We start from the raw sequence: 19,250 nt of genomic DNA on the forward strand, positions 1-19,250 counted from the left end.
ATATTCTGAATCAAAAACATTTTCCAACAACATTCTAATCATTACTATAAATGAGTAATCTATATTGCGTTTAAACCCAATGATATCGTATTTCTGCGGTTTGAAATTCGCCCTACGATAACCTCTTGCGTGCATATAAACCTGTTTCTTTATATCCGAATCCAACTGTAAACACACATATCTCATTACATTTATATGATACTTATAATTGTGAATTTCATGACTCTGGGGTCTCACGTTTCACTTTTAGGAGGGGGTAAATTTTACTATAGTTTATGGAGGGAAATCACATTTTGGACCAACATTTGTTTAATTTCCATTGGAAGTAGTTCAATTTGGGTTAGCATTATCAGTATTGGATAGCAGTTTGATTGTATGCACATATCAGCCCTGACTGACCCACCGGGGCTGATGGGTGGGGCCAAAAAGGGTCGAATTGACTGAAATTTCAAATACCTTTTTCTCAATACCAAGATATGGTAGAATCAAATACTCTTCATAGATGGAAGGGTCGTAATGTGCTTTACCTAACTGGTGAATTTCATGACCCTGGGGTCTCACATTTCCCCCTGGGGAGGGGGTAAACTTTACTATAGTATATATAGGGAAATCATATTTTGGGCCAACATTTGTATAATTACCATTGGAAGTAGTTCAGTTTGAGTTAGCATTATCAGTATTGGATAGAAGTTTGATGGTATGCACATATCAGCCCTGACTGACCCCCAGGGGTTGATGGGAGACAACCCGTACGTGATTACGTGACCAAGTAGCTAATATTGCGCATACAATGCTACAAATAATAAAATAATGACAACTACTAATACTAACGATGTATATATACAGCATCGAGGAAAGGGAACTAACATTTTACTATTTAAACATTTTATTCTTGTATCAAAGACAAATGTACATAAACATGCATAAGAGTTACATGTATGTATATATATATATGACAACACACACAAACAAAAATGTACAAAACATTCAATTAACATAGACATATATATGTACAAATTTCACGGTATGGGATCCATGATGGAATAAAAATAAAGATATGCAAGATCTTATAATTTTGCGTCATACATTTTTGAAGGATTAGCTATAACCCTCTATATGGGCCGTTAAAATGTATCTGGTAGTGCAATACTAAGCTAGTTCATGTTATTATTCAAATTCATTCATTATGAATTAAAAAAGTGAAATAAATAATAATATAGACAGTTGTATATAAACATGTGTATGTGCGTAGATAAGTAACACTATTTATTATGTCATATTTATAATATTTTATAAATATAAGTATATCTTTCACACATGAATATTAGATATGTATTTCTTAGATATGTATCTCTGTTGACACTCCCTCTTCCATTATTATATATGATAATACAGACAGCTGTATACATGTGTATGTAAATATTAACCTTTCAAGTAAACAGTGTTGATATGATACACAATTTTTTCCCCTATATTTCATTGTATGTTAATATACGTACATATATTTACACACATGGTATTAATAAATAGTTTATTCATAATTGATATTATCAATTAATTTGGTACTAAATACACAGTCTACTGCATATATCAATAAAAGTAACTTGTAAAATGAAAGTGGGTATGATGGTAAGTTGATTTCGGTACATTCCCTCTTCCATTATTATATTCCAGTAACACATTATATTAATGAGTTACTATGCTAATTCATATTGTTATCCATTCATTATGTATCAAAAATTGATTGAGATAACACAGACAGCTGTACACATGTGTATGCATGAAGTAAACTTCCTAGTAAAACTAGGAACAAGGTTATGATTTAGCGGTATATAAGAACCACTAATTATTATTATTTGAAATTGAGCAGCAGTCCTCTTAATTTTTAGATTCGTACAACTCAAGGTTTTTATACACATCTCCTTCTGTTTAAACATCAGTTTAGACCAACTGAGATTTCCATCATTTTTTGGCCTCCTATCATCTCCAATGAGTCCAAGACGGATGAAACAGTTGTTTGGCGCAGTGTAAATCATGTTAATCTGTATCAAATTTTATTGGTACAATCAAATGTGTCTTACGTTCATCCTACAAACAACATTCTTTGAAGATGAGAAGGATTAAGCGTGTCTATCATTGTATTCCAGGTGTCGGCTATCCCAAAGGTATTGAACATCATCTAGCGTTAATCCGTGAACAACCCGGAAACCATTTACTTTCACTTTCTGTAGAAGCCTGGTAATATTTTTCTTTTCGTAAACAAAATTATCGATTGTTTCTACAGATATCTGTAATAGACATGCCACCATTCCGACATAGACATCTTCGAATTTAAAGCTACGGGTTGTTTTCATCATGAGGTACATTTTGTTTGCAGTGTGTGACGTCATAAAATATCCGGGGCCTCCGCAATATGGCGGATAAGTATTAAAAGGATACTCGCCAATAGAAACTTTAAATTTGTCCCCCTCTGCGTCAAGGTATCTGTATGGTGGCACACCATATACACACGTTCCATGAATTACGTCATCTGACAAGTATGTGTCATTGTTTTGGATTATTTTGAGAAATTCAAGGTCAAAATAGACATCGTCGTCCATTTTGAAGAAGAATCGTGGTTCAAAACAGAGCTCAGTCACCCATTGGAAAGTTGCGATTGTTTTCTCAACTATGTTATAATAACTTTCCGGGATATCTACCTGTATTATATCTCCATAGAGAAACACTTCATTGTTCAAACTACTCACATCCGTTACTGTTCCGATTACAAAAAACAGACGAAAATTGTATTTTATTTGCATCTTTGAACAACCCCATGTTTGTCGTATGACTTCGCGTTGTGGCAAATTTGACGTTTTACTTAATACTGTGATAACAGTGCTTCTCTCAGATTCCTGATTACACTTTAGCTTCGGTTGAATCAAAAATGGTATACCTATCCTTTCTCCTTGTTGCATAAACGATCGAAGACCAGGACGGGTTAACGTTTCAGCTGTTTGATCTTTTAAAGGAGCACTTCGCAAGGTCATCAGAACAGCGCTTATTATAATTCCTCCTAGAATGACTTTTCTTCTCTTTTTGTTAACAAACATCTACAAGAAAACAAAACAAAATTGTTATCTTTTACTTATAATATCCTGTTTAATATATTTAGCATTACCATCTTCCTGAAAATATCCTATTTCACAAATAGCGATTTGTTTTTATTCTGACCAAAAATAGCATACAGTAGTATTGATAATGATATGTATATATATTTCCTTTATAATAATGTGTCATATGTAACATCATACTGTCTAACTAAAAATATTAAATCTCATTTTATAATCATTTCATTAATAATGATACTATTCTTTATTATAAGAAAGTTGAGGACTTTCTTATAAAATCAAAAATATCTTTCTTCAATAACAATAGTGCAAATGGTTTATTCCAACTGCATTATAACGGTCTTTACTTGTTTGCACGTATAAGTACATAGTTTTGTATAGATAGTGCTGTCCCAGCTAAGCAGCTCTGGAGCAATTAAATATTACAGTGTTTATGTTCAATTGTGTATAACAATGTATATTTTCATTTTATAATAAGATCGTATGCGTACACTATTATAATAACAGTGTGTTTGTGTAATTTTACGATTAAAGTGTTTATGTATAATTATATGATTACAGTGTTTTGTACAATTGTATGCTACAATTTAATAAATACATCGTTTATGAACATGTTTTTATTACAATTGTATAATTACAGTGTATATATACAATTTCATAATTAGAGTGTAAGTGTAGATCTTTATAATTACAGTGTATGAGTACAGTTATAGTTTATGCATGTACAAGTTAAATAATATATTATATATTTACTATTGTATTTAATATTGTATATCTTCAATTCTATTACAATTTATATGAAGAATTTTATAATTACAACGTCAATGTACAATTTCATAATTTTGATTTTGTAAAAAACAATTATTACAGTGTATATGAATATTTTTATAATGCCAGTGTATATCAACATTTTTAAGATAACGGTGCATAATTTCATGAATAAAATGTTTATAAATACCTTTATACTTATCCTGTTTATGTAAAAGTATATAAAGAAAGTCTACATGTACAATTTCTAATATGTTATTTATGTACAATTGTATAAAAATTGTATATGTTCGATTTCATTACCGTGAATATGAGAAATTTTGTATTTACAGCGTATACGCACAATAAGATAGTTATAATATTTATGTAGAATTTTATAATTACATTGTTTATGTAGAATTTATAATTACATTGTGTATGTAGAATTTTATAATTACACTGTGTATGTAGAATTTTATAATTACATTGTTTATATAGAATTTTATAATTACATTGCGTATGTAGAATTTTATAATTACATTGTTTATGTAGAATTTATAATTACATTGTTTATGTAGACTTTTATAATTACATTGTTTATGTAGACTTTTATAATTACATTGTTTATGTAGAATTTATAATTACATTGTTTATGTAGAATTTATAATTACATTGTTTATGTAAAATTTTATAATTACATTGTTTATGTGGAATTTTATAATTACATTGTGTATGTAGAATTTTATAATTACATTGTTTATGTAGAATTTATAATTACATTGTGTATGTAAAATTTTATAATTACATTGTTTATGTAGACTTTTATAATTACATTGTTTATGTAGAATTTATAATTACATTGTGTATGTAAAATTTTATAATTACATTGTTTATGTAGAATTTATAATTACATTGTTTATGTAGAATTTATAATTACATTGTTTATGTAGAATTTATAATTACATTGTTTATGTAGAGTTGTATAATTACATTGTGTATGTAGAATTTTATAATTACATTGTTTATGTAGACTTTTATAATTACATTGTTTATGTAGACTTTTATAATTACATTGTTTATGTAGAGTTGTATAATTACATTGTGTATGTAGAATTGTATAATTACAGTGTAATTTTTACGTTTCACTGGCACACTTGGCCCATGCTATTTAATGCAGCAATGTAATCGCTCGTTTAACGTTGTACGTTTTTGGTTTTGACAATCCGTAAATATTTGATATATATTTACAGCGTATACGCACAATAAGATAGTTATAATATTTATGTAGAATTTTATAATTACATTGTTTATGTAGAATTTATAATTACATTGTTTATGTAGAATTTATAATTACATTGTTTATGTAGACTTTTATAATTACATTGTTTATGTAGAATTTATAATTACATTGTGTATGTAAAATTTTATAATTACATTGTTTATGTAGAATTTATAATTACATTGTTTATGTAGAATTTATAATTACATTGTTTATGTAGAGTTGTATAATTACATTGTGTATGTAGAATTTTATAATTACATTGTGTATGTAGAATTGTATAATTACAGTGTAATTTTTACGTTTCACTGGCACGCTTGGCCCATACTATTTAATGCAGCAATGTAATCGCTCGTTTAACGTTGTACGTTTTTGGTTTTGACAATCCGTAAATATTTGATATATGCATTAAGATATTTTTATTTCGTCACACATGACTCAACGGATGTGATTTGTATAATTTGATTATGATATGAATGTAACGTCATAAGTAGACCTCCATATCAAAGATATTTTTTTATTATGTAACCAGGATCACCAGACCACTCATGTCGGGAGATATCTTTTAAGATGTTAAGGTCTTGAGTCAAGGCCGGTGAAAATCCCGACCGATAATCATGTTATAGTAAATTTCCATTTAAAACTGACTTGTTTACTGAACATTACTTCCTTCTAGTTTTGTAAGTATTATGTAGTGCTGTTGCTATTTAGGTGTGACAGTTGTGTGTTGATAAAAAGATAAATTCCTGATTATTTTAAAAAAAAGTACCGGAAAGCAAGGGTTTCCTTTAGAAATGTTGTATTAAAGGCGTTGTTTTTTTGCAGTAAAATCCCCTATTCATAGTTTTCTGGCAGGTTTACATAGCCCTCAAAAGAGCGGTCCTTTTTGTATAATAAGGACAGTGTAGATCTTCGCTGGGACTTCGTCAAGTTGCCTTTACTTAACATGCACGTTGTGATACATGGGTTTCGGTATTATATTCATACACCAAAACTCTTTTCGAAATTCTACTGTTAGCCTGTTTGACCCTAACTATTCATTACATTACGTTTTATTGTATCACTTTCAATTTCATTTTTTTTTATGTGTTGAAAATAAATCATAATTAATCATAAAATTCTATTATTATCTATAATTGCTATTACGTTTTACAGTTCATACATTTTATGTCTTAGACAGACATTTCGATGCTAAAGACAATATCAAGAAATGTCTGGACTTTTACCCTTTTTTTCAAACAAAACAGCACTGTTAATTTGAATTTGGTTCAGTAAAATAAATATGAATGCTTCTTACCTTATAAACCAACTCTTTTTGATATGAGAAAAACAGATAGAATTTGTACATATCAACATATCATAGGAATTCAGTAGGAAAATATATGTAGTTATAATATGTTATTATATAGAAGCTGCATCAACTTTGGTCAAAACTTACCATTACAGATCGAGGATACCGTGGTGACGTCATGGTAAACATTTCCAAATTGTGAACAAGGATAACTTTTGGTTCAAAGTTATCTTCCTTTGTCAGGGGAATCACAGTATGGCGTGGTGCTAAGATCTTTGTGTAAAGAGTTAATGCAATGTCCTGAAGTCCTGAAAAATATTACCATAATCCTTGCTAGAAAAATCATTTGAATATATAATAGATCATTGTCAGAGGCCAGAAATAACGAATAAGGAAAAACAAGATACAAGAAACTTTATTTAGAGTCGCATACATATAAACTTAAGCTCTTGTGAACTATTATTGCGACAAGCATATGTATATAAATGTATAAAACATTATAATGTCATATGATACAGGGTAATTACAGATAGCTTATTCAGCGATGGCTTTAAATCCCATTACAATGAACGGAAAAAGTGTCACATCCTATGTTTCCTAAGTGATTTGGATTCCCCTTCCTACCGAGGCCCCCGAGACACTTCAGATACAAACAAATCAGCAAAGGAACCGAGTTGATATGAAATTCAACTTCAAATAAACAAAGAAGCATAAAGAATAATATACTCAAGAAGAATTCAAATATCTGTGGAAATGATGCGTTACCATTCCATAATTTGACTTCTGTCATGCCCCTGTCCATACTTCATAGTGTTAACCCTGGATACCTCTGCAGTATTTTCTTTCAATAGTTTGATATCTTTATATTTACAAGGTTAAGGATATACTTAGAAGAAACTTCGATTGTAATGTTACAAACGTCACAACTCTGGTTCTTCAGGCTACTCAGATATAACCCATCACTATTGGTAATACTCAGTAAGTGCTTGAAGAATGAGTTGTGATCATTTGACATTCATAGGCAATATGAATGCCAATCAGACAAAGGCAAATTCAATGACGCGCGAAAGCGCTTCATTTTGGATTCGGCTTCGTCTAGTTGGAAGTCATATTGCCTATGAATTCCAACTGAAAGCAGTTCAATGCTTATATTTACCATTTTTGGAATCAGTTCATCTCATAAAAACCCCCACTACACTTATTATTTAGCATTTAGTTCAAATTATGTATGTATCTTGTATACTTGCTCAATGAATGGAACAGGCATCGCCCTGGAAGGGTCAATGTTTTCCAACGTAACAGTTATTACGTCATAATAATGATAAGGTCAACGATCGGTCAATGGCATTCACATACGTAGCCTCTATTAATGCCAACTGAGTTTGGTAGGGTTATGTAGTGGCAATGACATACGATGGTAAATATTATGTATAAACCTTAAAACTTTTTCATCTTTCTCCCACTTCTCATAGAACAGAAATGCTACACTAAGGGACAGTAATTAAAATTTGAAATAATAAAATAGAGATAAATCTAAAGACTACCTTGTGGAAATATTTTGTTATTTACGATAAAAATGGCAATGGCGTAAGATGACGGTGTTGCTGTTGTTGTTGTTGTTGTTGATGATGGTGATGATGATGATGATGATGATGATGATGATGATGATGATGATGATGATGATGATGATGATGAAATCAGGTGAAGGATTGGGATGATGACTAATTGTTATTTTGAATGTGCGTATGTGAGTGTGAGAGAATGTGTTATTTTTTGTATATATAGAATACAATTGTGTCAAATAAAATATCCAATTCGCTTCTAAATTGATAGTTGTTGCGAGGTTTTCCTACATAAATCTTATGTGTGTACTTCGCAGCTTTAGAAGAATAAAAATCAACACCTAAAAGTTTAACTACTATCATGAAATTTCTATAGTCATTTTCCATATTGATATGTAAAACATAAGGGTCTTAATCGAAGCACTAACAGTATCATCGTCTACATAGTTATACAGTTTAGACGACTGTTCATTCAAATTATTTATAAATCTATCAAAAAGCAGCGGGCGGAGTACATGTATAGACCCCTTGAGTACCCCTTTAGCACTTCAGCCAGTAACCTCGAGCCAGTTTTACCTGTTTCCTGCTGCTCATGTAGCTTAGTACCCGGTTGACTGAGCCTCTGCTCGAGCAATAGGCCTTCAGCTTCCCAACCAAAAAGTTACGAGGCAGAAACCTTCGACAGGTCCATCAGTATGGCGGCGATCTACCCATGGTTGTCCAGAGCTCTTCGCCTGCCACCAACAAGTTTCAACAGGACTGATTGACACCAAAATCTTCGGGAATAGAATATCCACCAGCAGATCAATGTACCTCTGTGATCAAAATAGACACCACTAAATAATACCTGGGCCCAGTTGTTCAAAAGACGATTAGCTTAATCACTGTTAAACGACATTTTTCAACCTTTAATAATTTCGTCAATATACAAGGTAAAACCTCGAAATTGTACACGTAAACTAACTCTACTAAACACTTGATATCTGGAAAGTTTTAACTCGGTCAATATTTGTGTTTCAAAGATACACATACATTGAAATTTGCACTAATCACTGATCAAGCTAATCGCCTTTTGAACAACTGGGCCCTGACCAATGTACCTCTGTGATCAAAATAGACAACTATATAATACCTGGACAATGTACCTCTGTGATCAAAATAGACAACTATATAATACCGGATCAATGTACCTCTGTGATCAAAATAGGCATCACTAAATAATAGCTAATTAAGGTACCTCTGTTATTGAAATAGACACCACTAAATAATACCTGATTAAGGTACATCTGTCATTAAAATAGAAACCACTAAATAATACCTGATTAAGGTACATCTGTCATTAAAATAGACACCACTTATTAACACATGATTAAGGTACCTCTGTTATTTAAATAAAAACCGCTAAATCATACCTGATCAAGGTACCCGTATATATCTAATCTTGTTTGATAACATATAAAATGTCATGTTGGACATTAACACCGAAGATATATAAGTTTTGTAGATAAATATCCATCAGTGCTTTGGTAGGTTCGTGTGAAGCTGGTGGTAGGTACATATACCTTTCACCAAGCCGACGGAGGTTCGATTCCATTATCGGACAAGAATAAGTACCGTGTCACCTGCCCGATCATGACGGTACATGTATTCTTCGGGTAACCTCCCACATTACGACACTCTACGCTTTCCCATCTGGGCCACAAAAGATCAGTTTAAGACGAAAAACATTTTTCATAGTTCTTGTATTATGAATAAAAATCACACAATAATGCTTGAGCTGTATTGGAATTTAAGTGGTATACTCATTAAACAGTCTCTAGAACTGAGGAGAGTGGGCTTGCTGACAGTATAAGGTATGGACTTTGCAGCTAAAAATGTTTAAATCAAATTTTCTATTTGAAGCTGTGTTAATTTTGTTCATGTTAAGTGGTTATGTACATGTGGTAAGGATGTGCCCACTCTAACAACATTACACATGATAGAATGCATGTTAGCATGATAGAATGCATGTTAGCGTGATAGAATGCATGTTAACGTTTATTGACATTAAATTGATCAACTTACTTTATTGTGGGAACGTGTTTTATTGCATTGATAAGCCCAGACTTGTCTAATAAATAAGCGCTGATCTCAAAAATAAATGTCTGAACAAATAAATGGGCTGCGTTTGCCTGTCTAGACAAACGCGGAGCTACAAGCAATTATTGATACGCTTCAGCTTGTATCCATTTATAACATAAACGATTGGGGATTGGTGCAATTTTTGCTGGCATAAAGGAAGAAAATGTTCCTCGGATTTTCTCAATATGACCAATTTAATCCATCTAAAGGCGATCGCATAGATTCAGTCATTGCTTGCGTGTTTGTTCTATATTCTTTGTTGATATCCCTATAAGTCATGAGTTTGCTGAGACGAATTAATGGAAGATAATTGGACCTTAAAATGTCCTGTATGTATGTTATGACTATTTACATGTATGTATATTTATTAATGAAATTGTCTTCGTGCTCCGGTAATTAATTAATAAAACTTCACATTTTGTCAATTTTCTAAGAATTTTGGAAAACAATAAAACCTTACACTGTTTTCAATGCTTCCACTTGACATTTAGGTTTAGTACAGAATTCATGCTTACGTACGACTGCAGTTTCAGAATACTGTGTCTTTGATAACAAAATAGACATTTTCTCAATTACTTCTCTCCCTATTCTGGACACAGGTAATGAGATAGGATTGAAATTTGATCAGTACCCAAAAGCGATCACAAACTAACTGTTAAATTTTAGAAATGTGTGAACCTTTGAATGCATACCAATGCAGTATTTTCAGTCCAATGGTGAATTAATTATGACTTTAAATACATACTGTAAAATGATATAAAAATAAGTTGTTTGTTAACAATGTTAAGAAATGGATATTGCGATGGTTTGCCTTTTTTCGGACGACAGGGGTAAACCAAGTCTATATAAATACTTGCATTCATACTAATGCCAACAATCATAACATAATGGTGAGATGCCAGCATGTATTTATTTATGCTTAATATTATAATGAAATGATAAGATGCTAGCATTAATCAATTTAATTTTATGTGTGCAGAAGATCATAATAAAATGTTAAGATGCCAGCATTTATTTATTTATTTTATGCCAAAGATCGTAACAAAATGGTAACATGCAAGCATGTATGCATTAATATATTTGTTTGTTAATTTTTTTTTGAAGATTATGAGATTGCAAAAATTCAAGCTTTGGTCCATCTTGGACACATGTATTCGAAAACCAGAAAAAACTTATGGGTGATATAAGATAGTTCTACAAATATTTCAAGTGACCCCTGGGTGTTAGTTTAGTCTGTAAAAAGCAAATATGGGGACTCCTGATTTTTGATATAACCATAAACTCATCTTGGCTATGCTGAGACGTGTACTTTGAAACAATTTGAACAAAATCACCGGGTTATTTTTGGGATGAATATCTGGTGTAATAAAAAAGTACTACGAAAAACATAATTAGATTTTTTTAATCTCATGAATACAAAACAAACCATACCACAATGTTAAAGAGATGTTTTGTGCAGTCGATATTTTTAAAAAGTGCTTTACCGATTTAATATTCTTTTTTAACGAAGAGGTTTTCGAAGTGGTAACATTATGAGATTTTCCCCTAGATTGATACACGTTTGAAATAACTTACCGTATGATTAATTTTAAACAAATACCTAAGAATTTTGTCACCAACTTAGAACCTTAAAGGGGAATGTTTATTTGGCAAATAAAAATAATTCGAAATGAAACAGATTCACTATTACTATCTCATTAAATAATCTTTGGACTTCACATCCTGGTTCTTCGAAGATTGAGTTGTTATAAATGTAAAAGACATAAGCATATATTTTGGTCTATATTTAAAAAGTCGCTCCTTAAGGAAAAGTTTTATATTTTGGCCCTGCCATTAATGAGTTTGGGGACACTATGTGGCCATGCCCCTTGGAAGTTTGGGGACACTATTTGGCCATACCCCTAGAGAGTTTGGGACACTATTTGGGCCTGACCCTAGAGTGTTTGGCCACACTATTTGCCCCTGCCCCTATGGGGTTTGGATACACTCTGTGACCCTGCCCCTAGGGAGTTTAAGAATACTATTTGGCCCTGCCCCTAGATATTTTGGGAACACTCTTTTGCCCTGCCCCTAGGGAGTTTAGGGACACTTTTTGGCCCTGCCCCTTGACAGTTTGGGGACACTATTTTGCCCTGTCCTTTTTAGCCCACTTTATGTGGGTTTTTTATAGCAATTACAGACATGATTACTCTTGCTCATTTCAAGGTATCGTAACTCTGCCAGCCGTGTTATAGCTGTATATATATAATGACACCCCCCTCTATACAATTATTGATCGTTTTTGCCCCAGTTTACCACCGCCGAATTCCGTGTAGCTACATTTACTGCTCTCTTAAAGTGATAATACAACTTAAGCATTCACTTCTCAAAGATTTATTTGGATTATTTCCTGTCTTAACTCATTTCGATCTGATAAGCATTATGTCTTCATCACTGAGAGTAAGTATTTTATTCTTCCTTCAGTTATTGAATATCTATCAAAAGTTAATATACAAAGAATTAAAACAAATTGTGTTTGCATACTAGGTACGATAGTCAAAGTCAGTCACAGTTATAATTAATAGAATATTGGTTTCCATACAATTACTCGGGATCCTGTAGGCCTGTAACATTTATTTTTCATTCCTGATGTAATTTCAAAACTTTGTGCGCACTTTTATGATTTGACGATCAAAGGTCAAGGTAATTATTAATATAAATAGAGTTTTACAATCTGCATCAAACCTGTGCCTCAAAAATAAAATCGAGTTATCATGCTCCGACTTCGTCATTCATCAAGGGCAATAGCATTGTTCCACAATGTTCAGATTTACTTTACTTACCACATAAATAATATATTCCCACTTCAATTCTCATGGACTTTAAAATGTTATACCTAACATGTACTTCGTAAAAACATAGAGTTCAAACTTCATGAAAAACCCAGATCTCGAAATAGTTATAGAGTTGAGTGGTTTTACACAACTCCCCCACTGTTTCAAAAGTTGTTAAGCCCTATTTGGATTTCCACCTGTTTGATTGCTAGTATTACCGATGATTTCTAGATGGACAAACAACTTTATTGTGTAGTGTAATTCATTCTTGACATGCTGTATGTACTACCAAATTGTATGTATTACGTGTGTGTCCTACGTTCATTTTGCTATATAATAAATCAATCGCCTTCAAAGAGTGAATTTCTTAATTACGCTTTCATGTTTTTCCGTTTCTCTTGTTCAACATTTGGAGCTTCTCAAACTGATGTTATTAGCCTAAGGACATTGCTTTATTGTTTTTCACTAATTAGACATTTTGTGTAAAATAACACTCCTCCATACACTTCCGGAGAGAATTATACAGGAACTTATTTATTTACACTAACATCGCAGCCTAATCATTGTGTATTTATATGCCGAGAGTCCGTCTCAAAAAAATATAAATATAATTGAAAATAATATAAAAACATTATTTTCATACCTTAATATCTTAAACAAAATTACATATTTTTCCCTATCATCCTGTTTAACAAACGATGGGAATGTATGATACAAAAAATGCATCGACGGTAAATTTCGTTACGAAAATATTGTTCTCATCATATTTATAAGCGCATTCTTATTGATCTATGTCGTGTTACCAAAGAGGTACGTTTGCTAAACGAAATTGATACAATAGAATATTCATTTTTTAACTTATCTTTTTGTACTCAATTTTAGCTGACATGTCTAAAGTTGACCATTACACTTGTTTATGAAATAACATATTTCTTCATATATTTTCTATATATTGACTAATTGGAAAAAGTGTATATGTAAATTTTGTAGTATCTTGTTTATGGGTATTAGTTTGTTATTTGTTTGTTTGTATGTGTGTGTGTGTGTGTGTGTATATATATACAATATCCTACAAAATCATTGCGTTGTGTTGTATCTTCGAGCAAGATACTTTACTCCGCTTGTTCCAGTCTAATCAGCTGTAATTGAGTACGTGTTTGGGCAGTGCTAGAATGTAGAGTACTAGCTGTGAGCGCCGAAATGGCAGCACTGGCTGTATGTTCCCCAGGGAGTTGAGAAAGTTATTGGCTGGTTGCAAAGACCCTATAACCACGGATAATAAATTGTGAACCGCTTTGAGACGACCTACGAACAAGGTTGCGATAAAGTGGTATATAAGAACCTCGACTTATTATTATTATTGGATTTGTTTTTTTGTAAAAGAATTAAGTTTTATAAGTGAAGTTACTTATCTACTTAAAACATATCTTATTCATCAAATGATTAAAAAGGAATGGACAACAATTTTTTACAACTTTTTACAACATATGTATATATGTTTCCTTGTATATATGTTTAAATTGGTAGGCAGTAAGGTACATTCATATTTGTATATTTTCTATTCCTCCAGACATTCTTTTTGAGTTATTCGAAATTACACATGAAAAACAACATCATTTTCAGTAATTTGAATTCGGTGTATCGTGTCTAAATTTGAGGAAAATAATAGCAATCCCAAATCAATAAAGCAGAATTTTTGGCATATAAATGTGTTTATGAATGCACTGTCAATATTTGAATATGAACGGAAGGAATGGTTTATGTAATTTAATATATCATTTGATCAAAGTAAATATTATTATTGTAATGAATGAGAATGAAAGAATGAAGGGAAAGAGGCCTCCTGCGTTAGGTTACATTATGTAAGAGGGATGAACCCTGGGCATCCCAACCCTGGCATCCCTCCCAAAAGATGACGGGAGGATAAAATTCAATTTGAACCTTAAATACAAAAATACAAAAAACCCAATATGTTTTCATAACAATTTTTACTGATATGCAGTACAACTGGGTAGAGGAAGGTGAATCAGTCATATAATTTTGTCTTGATATTTACACGGAGTACAGTTAATACAGAATCAAAAGTCTATCAATATAAGTAAATTATGGTTTTATATTCCTGCAGCTATACAGTCGTCGGTCATAATCGGTATACGTGTATTGATAGTGTAAGCATGCATTGGTATATATAACAGTAATTGAAATCATGTGTATGTATCTAAAAACATATTTTATATTCATATCAAATGACAAGATCCATATATATGCTGTGGTTGGCAAAGACATTTTTTATGGGTTTTGACTGGGAGGGTTTCGAGATTTCTACAAGTTCCAAATCCACCCAGTCGTATTCATGTGTAGTATGACCCCCCTCTCGACACTTTCGTCTAACTATGACACACTCTCCCACAGAAACGCACGTATCCGCCCATTGAGTTTGAATTATGCCCACATACTTAATAATGTATCCCCCAGAGTAAAAATACTACCCATTCTCATACAGCCTCTTTTGAAGTTGAGTTTCGTTATGACCCACTCGTACACAATGATTTATAGATCAACCGGCCATTGAGTTAAATCAAGATCCATCCTTACACATCTCCTTATATATCGGCCCTATCTTTTTCTATTACTCAGAATTTTCCAGTTAGCTTTATACATGTGTGTTTGTGTTATATGTGTTATTCCCGATATATACATTGCTACATGTACATGTGTGTTTATAATTTGTGTTGCTCGCCTACTCGAAGACTAACGGCACAGATATGGTCATTTCCGTATCCTAGTGGGTAAATATGGCTGTCCTTGTTAAAGGTTTAATATTTTGTCCAAGCGGTTTGTGCAACACCACCAAGTTATTACATGTAGAGCTTGGGTTGACAGACTTACATCTTGTCCATATATTGTGTTCTGCCGAAGGTCATATGTGCCATAATTACACATCTTTATATAAATTAATATAATTGCAAGGAAAGATTGGGTAACATGCTATTATATTATTTCAAACATATTAATTTCTGATAACTATGTGTCAATAAAGCTTTATCTATTATCTTAAATAGTCGGTAATCCAGTAACATAGAATTCTGAGCAGACTTCTGACTCCCTATGTGTACTATATATATAAAATATATTTAACACATTATTTTTGTTTGCAGTTAATACGTTTGTATTTTTTTAACCTGAGTGGTGTTGTTCGATTCTAAATATTGTATAAGTTACCTTTAAATACTATACCTCCAGCTATTCACTTCATGTTGGACAATCAGCGCTATGTTACCATACCTGTTCTTCATGTCACGCGATCTGTCCTGTATCACCTGTACCACATAACTTGAACGATTCCTGTTGATAACATTTTAAGAGATCAACATCGACGTGTTAGGAGATATACATGGAGAATAAAGAACCTAGTTAAAAAGGCCCGCCTAGACTTGGTCTTTGTGTCAGAAAGTCTTTTTATCTAATCTATACAAGCATTGACCCTGGCTATAGGTCTGATCACTGTATTAATTGTTAAATTAAATTATTTCAAAAAAGGTAAAGCTATCCCTGACCGTAAGGAGTTTGGGACACTATTTGGTCCAACCCCTAGGAAATTTCTGAATACTTTTCGGCTCTACCCCTAGTGAGTTTGTTTACACTATTTGATCCTGCCCCTAGACAGTTTTGAGACACTATCTGGCCCTGCCCCTGGACATTTTGGAGACACTAGTTGGCCCTGCCCCGAGACAGTTTGCGGACACTATTTGGCCCTGCCCTTAGGCATTTTTGGATGCCATTTGTTTATACAACAGTAATGATAGACATGATTATACTTGCCCATTTCAAAGAATCGTATACCTACCAAACTTGTTTCTGCTGAATCAGCGTATACTTATAATGACTCACTCCTCTTAGCCAATCACGGCCATCGATACAAACAATGATCCTTTTTGTCCCATCAAACCACCGCCGAACTTTGTGCAGTTACAATGTAAATCGTTAACACTTGCTGTTCTCTGACAGTGATAAATATACCACAGAATTCTACTATACAACTCAAGTATACACTTTTACAATATTTATCTGGATTAAATCCTGCTTTATCAAATTAGGAGAATTTCGATCTGGTTATCATCACTGAGAGTAAGTATTTTATTCTTTTTTTCCAATTATTTTATGTTCCAATCACGGATTTTTTTACAAGAAATTAAATAATACAGATATTAAGTTTGCATATAAGATCCGAAAGTCAAAGGTCAAGTCCGATCACAGTTAATGTTGATAGAAGATTGGTTTCTATAGAATTACTCGGGATTCTGTTGGCCTGTTACTTTTAGTTTTCATCTCGATTGCCTTTTCGACAGTTCGTGCCCGCTTATCTGATTTGACAATCAAAAGTCAAGATAATTAGTAATATAAATAGAGTTCCAAATATGCATCACATCTGTGCTTCAAAAATGAAACCGAGTCAAAATCCTCTAGCTACGTCATTCATCAAGGGGAATAGCCGATTCTCGAAATAGTTTTAAATACATGATAATGTCTTTATAACTGTTATTATATTGTTTATCAGTACATATTTTCAAATATTACACCATTTGAAATTACGCTCACTGCTTCTTTAAATAATAGAAAATATTTTAACTCAAATCAATGGATACATTGCAAAATACTTCTAAAACGGTATATAAGCTGGTGATAGAACAGATATACCGTAGTTTTGTTGTCATTTTAGTGGCTATTTAATAGTGTTGTGCTGGATAGGAAATAATAAATATTGACGTCTTTATAAGTTGGACGTACAACACACACAGATGATGTGGTAGACACTGCTGGTAGATTTCTTAGTTCCCGAGGTTTACCGTAACCTTGATAGCCACATTTCTTTAATTGGTAGTGAATCGGTTCATAACACACATTTTTTAACTAAATATTTGAATTAAACCAGTATTATGTAAATTGCAAAATGGATTAAAATTTAGCGGTTTTTCGCACCTCTTCTCCTGTTTCAAAAGAACTGATTTGGATTTCCAATTCTTGGTTGAAGGTATTACAGATGAGCTATAGGAAGACAAAACAGCTGTATGGTTCAGTGTTAGTCATCCTTTACATACTGTATGTATTATCATACTGTATGTATTATCATACTGTATGTAGTATCATACTGTATGTAGTATCATACTGTATGTATTATCATACTGTATGTATTATCACACTGTATGTATTATCATACTGTATGTATTATCATACTGTATGTATTGTCATTCTGTATGTATTATCATACTGTATGTATTATCATACTTTATGTAGTATCATACTGTATGTAGTATCATACTCTATGTAGTATCATACTGTATGTATTATCACACTGGATGTATTATCATACTGTATGTATTATCATACTGTATGTATTGTCATACTGTATGTATTGTCATACTGTATGTATTATCATACTGTATGTATTATCACACTGTATGTATTATCATACTGTATGTATTATCATACTGTATGTATTGTCATTCTGTATGTATTATCACACTGTATGTATTATCATACTTTATGTAGTATCATACTGTATGTAGTATCATACTCTATGTTAGTATCATACTGTATGTATTATCACACTGGATGTATTATCATACTGTATGTATTGTCATACTGTATGTATTGTCATACTGTATGTATTATCACACTGTATGTATTATCATATTGTATGTATTATCATACTGTATGTATTGTCATTCTGTATGTATTATCATACTATATGTATTATCATACTGTATGTATTATCATACTGTATAAGTGTGTGTCTTACGTTTATCTTGCTGTACAAAAATCGTTCATTCTTAACTACTCTGTTGTGAAAACCAAAAGTTATTATACTGGAATGTTTGCAAATTCAAATTGATACAATAGAAATTTCATTTTTTAACTGTAATGATTTTCAAACTTTGCTTTGAAATTAAAAATATATAAAAATTCCATACATCTCTAAGTATAATTGTCTTTTTGTACTCAATTTTTGTCGACATGTCTATATGGTTGACCATTATATAATTTATAAAAATTACATATTTCTGCATATATTTAATATAATGTCTAACTAAAAAAGTTCAAATGTAAATTATATGGTTGCTTGTTTATGCGTATTATTGTTATCCTCTTTGTCATCGGACACCGGAATTAATTGTTTTTATATAACAACAAACTTTAATCTGTCAAACAAACAATTTTGAAAGAATTCTTCGAATTTTTATTTATTTATTAATGTATTTATCTATGATCCCTAGATATTTATCTATTTATAGTTTAATGAGCTTCTCAGTAGTGTGTACTTACCAG

The 19,250-nt window shown here is 31.9% G+C and overlaps 1 protein-coding gene across 3 annotated transcripts; it reads right to left on the minus strand.

The window, feature by feature from the left end:
• Nucleotides 1-946: 946 nt before the first annotated feature.
• LOC110463413 (UDP-GalNAc:beta-1,3-N-acetylgalactosaminyltransferase 1-like) lies at nt 947-16,249 on the minus strand. Of its 3 annotated transcripts, none has more exons than XM_021517992.1 (4): nt 16,146-16,249; nt 8,566-8,804; nt 6,575-6,735; nt 947-3,092 (listed from the first exon to the last, which is right to left on the minus strand). In XM_021517992.1, exons 3-4 carry the CDS (start codon nt 6,614-6,616, stop codon nt 2,121-2,123), a joined length of 1,014 nt encoding a protein of 337 aa, XP_021373667.1. In that variant the 5' UTR covers nt 6,617-6,735; nt 8,566-8,804; nt 16,146-16,249; the 3' UTR covers nt 947-2,120. The 3 variants fall into 3 exon arrangements, with proteins under 3 accessions (XP_021373667.1, XP_021373668.1, XP_021373669.1); XM_021517993.1 differs by having other exon boundaries at nt 16,209-16,247; XM_021517994.1 differs by lacking the exon at nt 16,146-16,249 and having other exon boundaries at nt 8,566-8,807.
• Between the last annotated feature and the right edge of the window lie 3,001 nt (nt 16,250-19,250).

This window comes from Mizuhopecten yessoensis, unplaced genomic scaffold (genome assembly GCF_002113885.1).
Source record: "Mizuhopecten yessoensis strain PY_sf001 unplaced genomic scaffold, ASM211388v2 scaffold10903, whole genome shotgun sequence".
Classification (NCBI taxonomy): domain Eukaryota; kingdom Metazoa; phylum Mollusca; class Bivalvia; order Pectinida; family Pectinidae; genus Mizuhopecten; species Mizuhopecten yessoensis.

What these genes read in the sequence shown, in the direction of transcription:
- LOC110463413 (XM_021517992.1), bottom strand. Translation starts at nt 6,616, where the DNA reads ATGTTTACCATGACGTCACCACGGTATCCTCGATCTGTAATG. An exon ending in GGTATCCTCGATCTGTAATG is followed by an intron (nt 3,093 to 6,574) that starts GTAAGTTTTGAC and finishes GTTTTCTTGTAG; the next exon opens with ATGTTTGTTAACAAAAAGAG.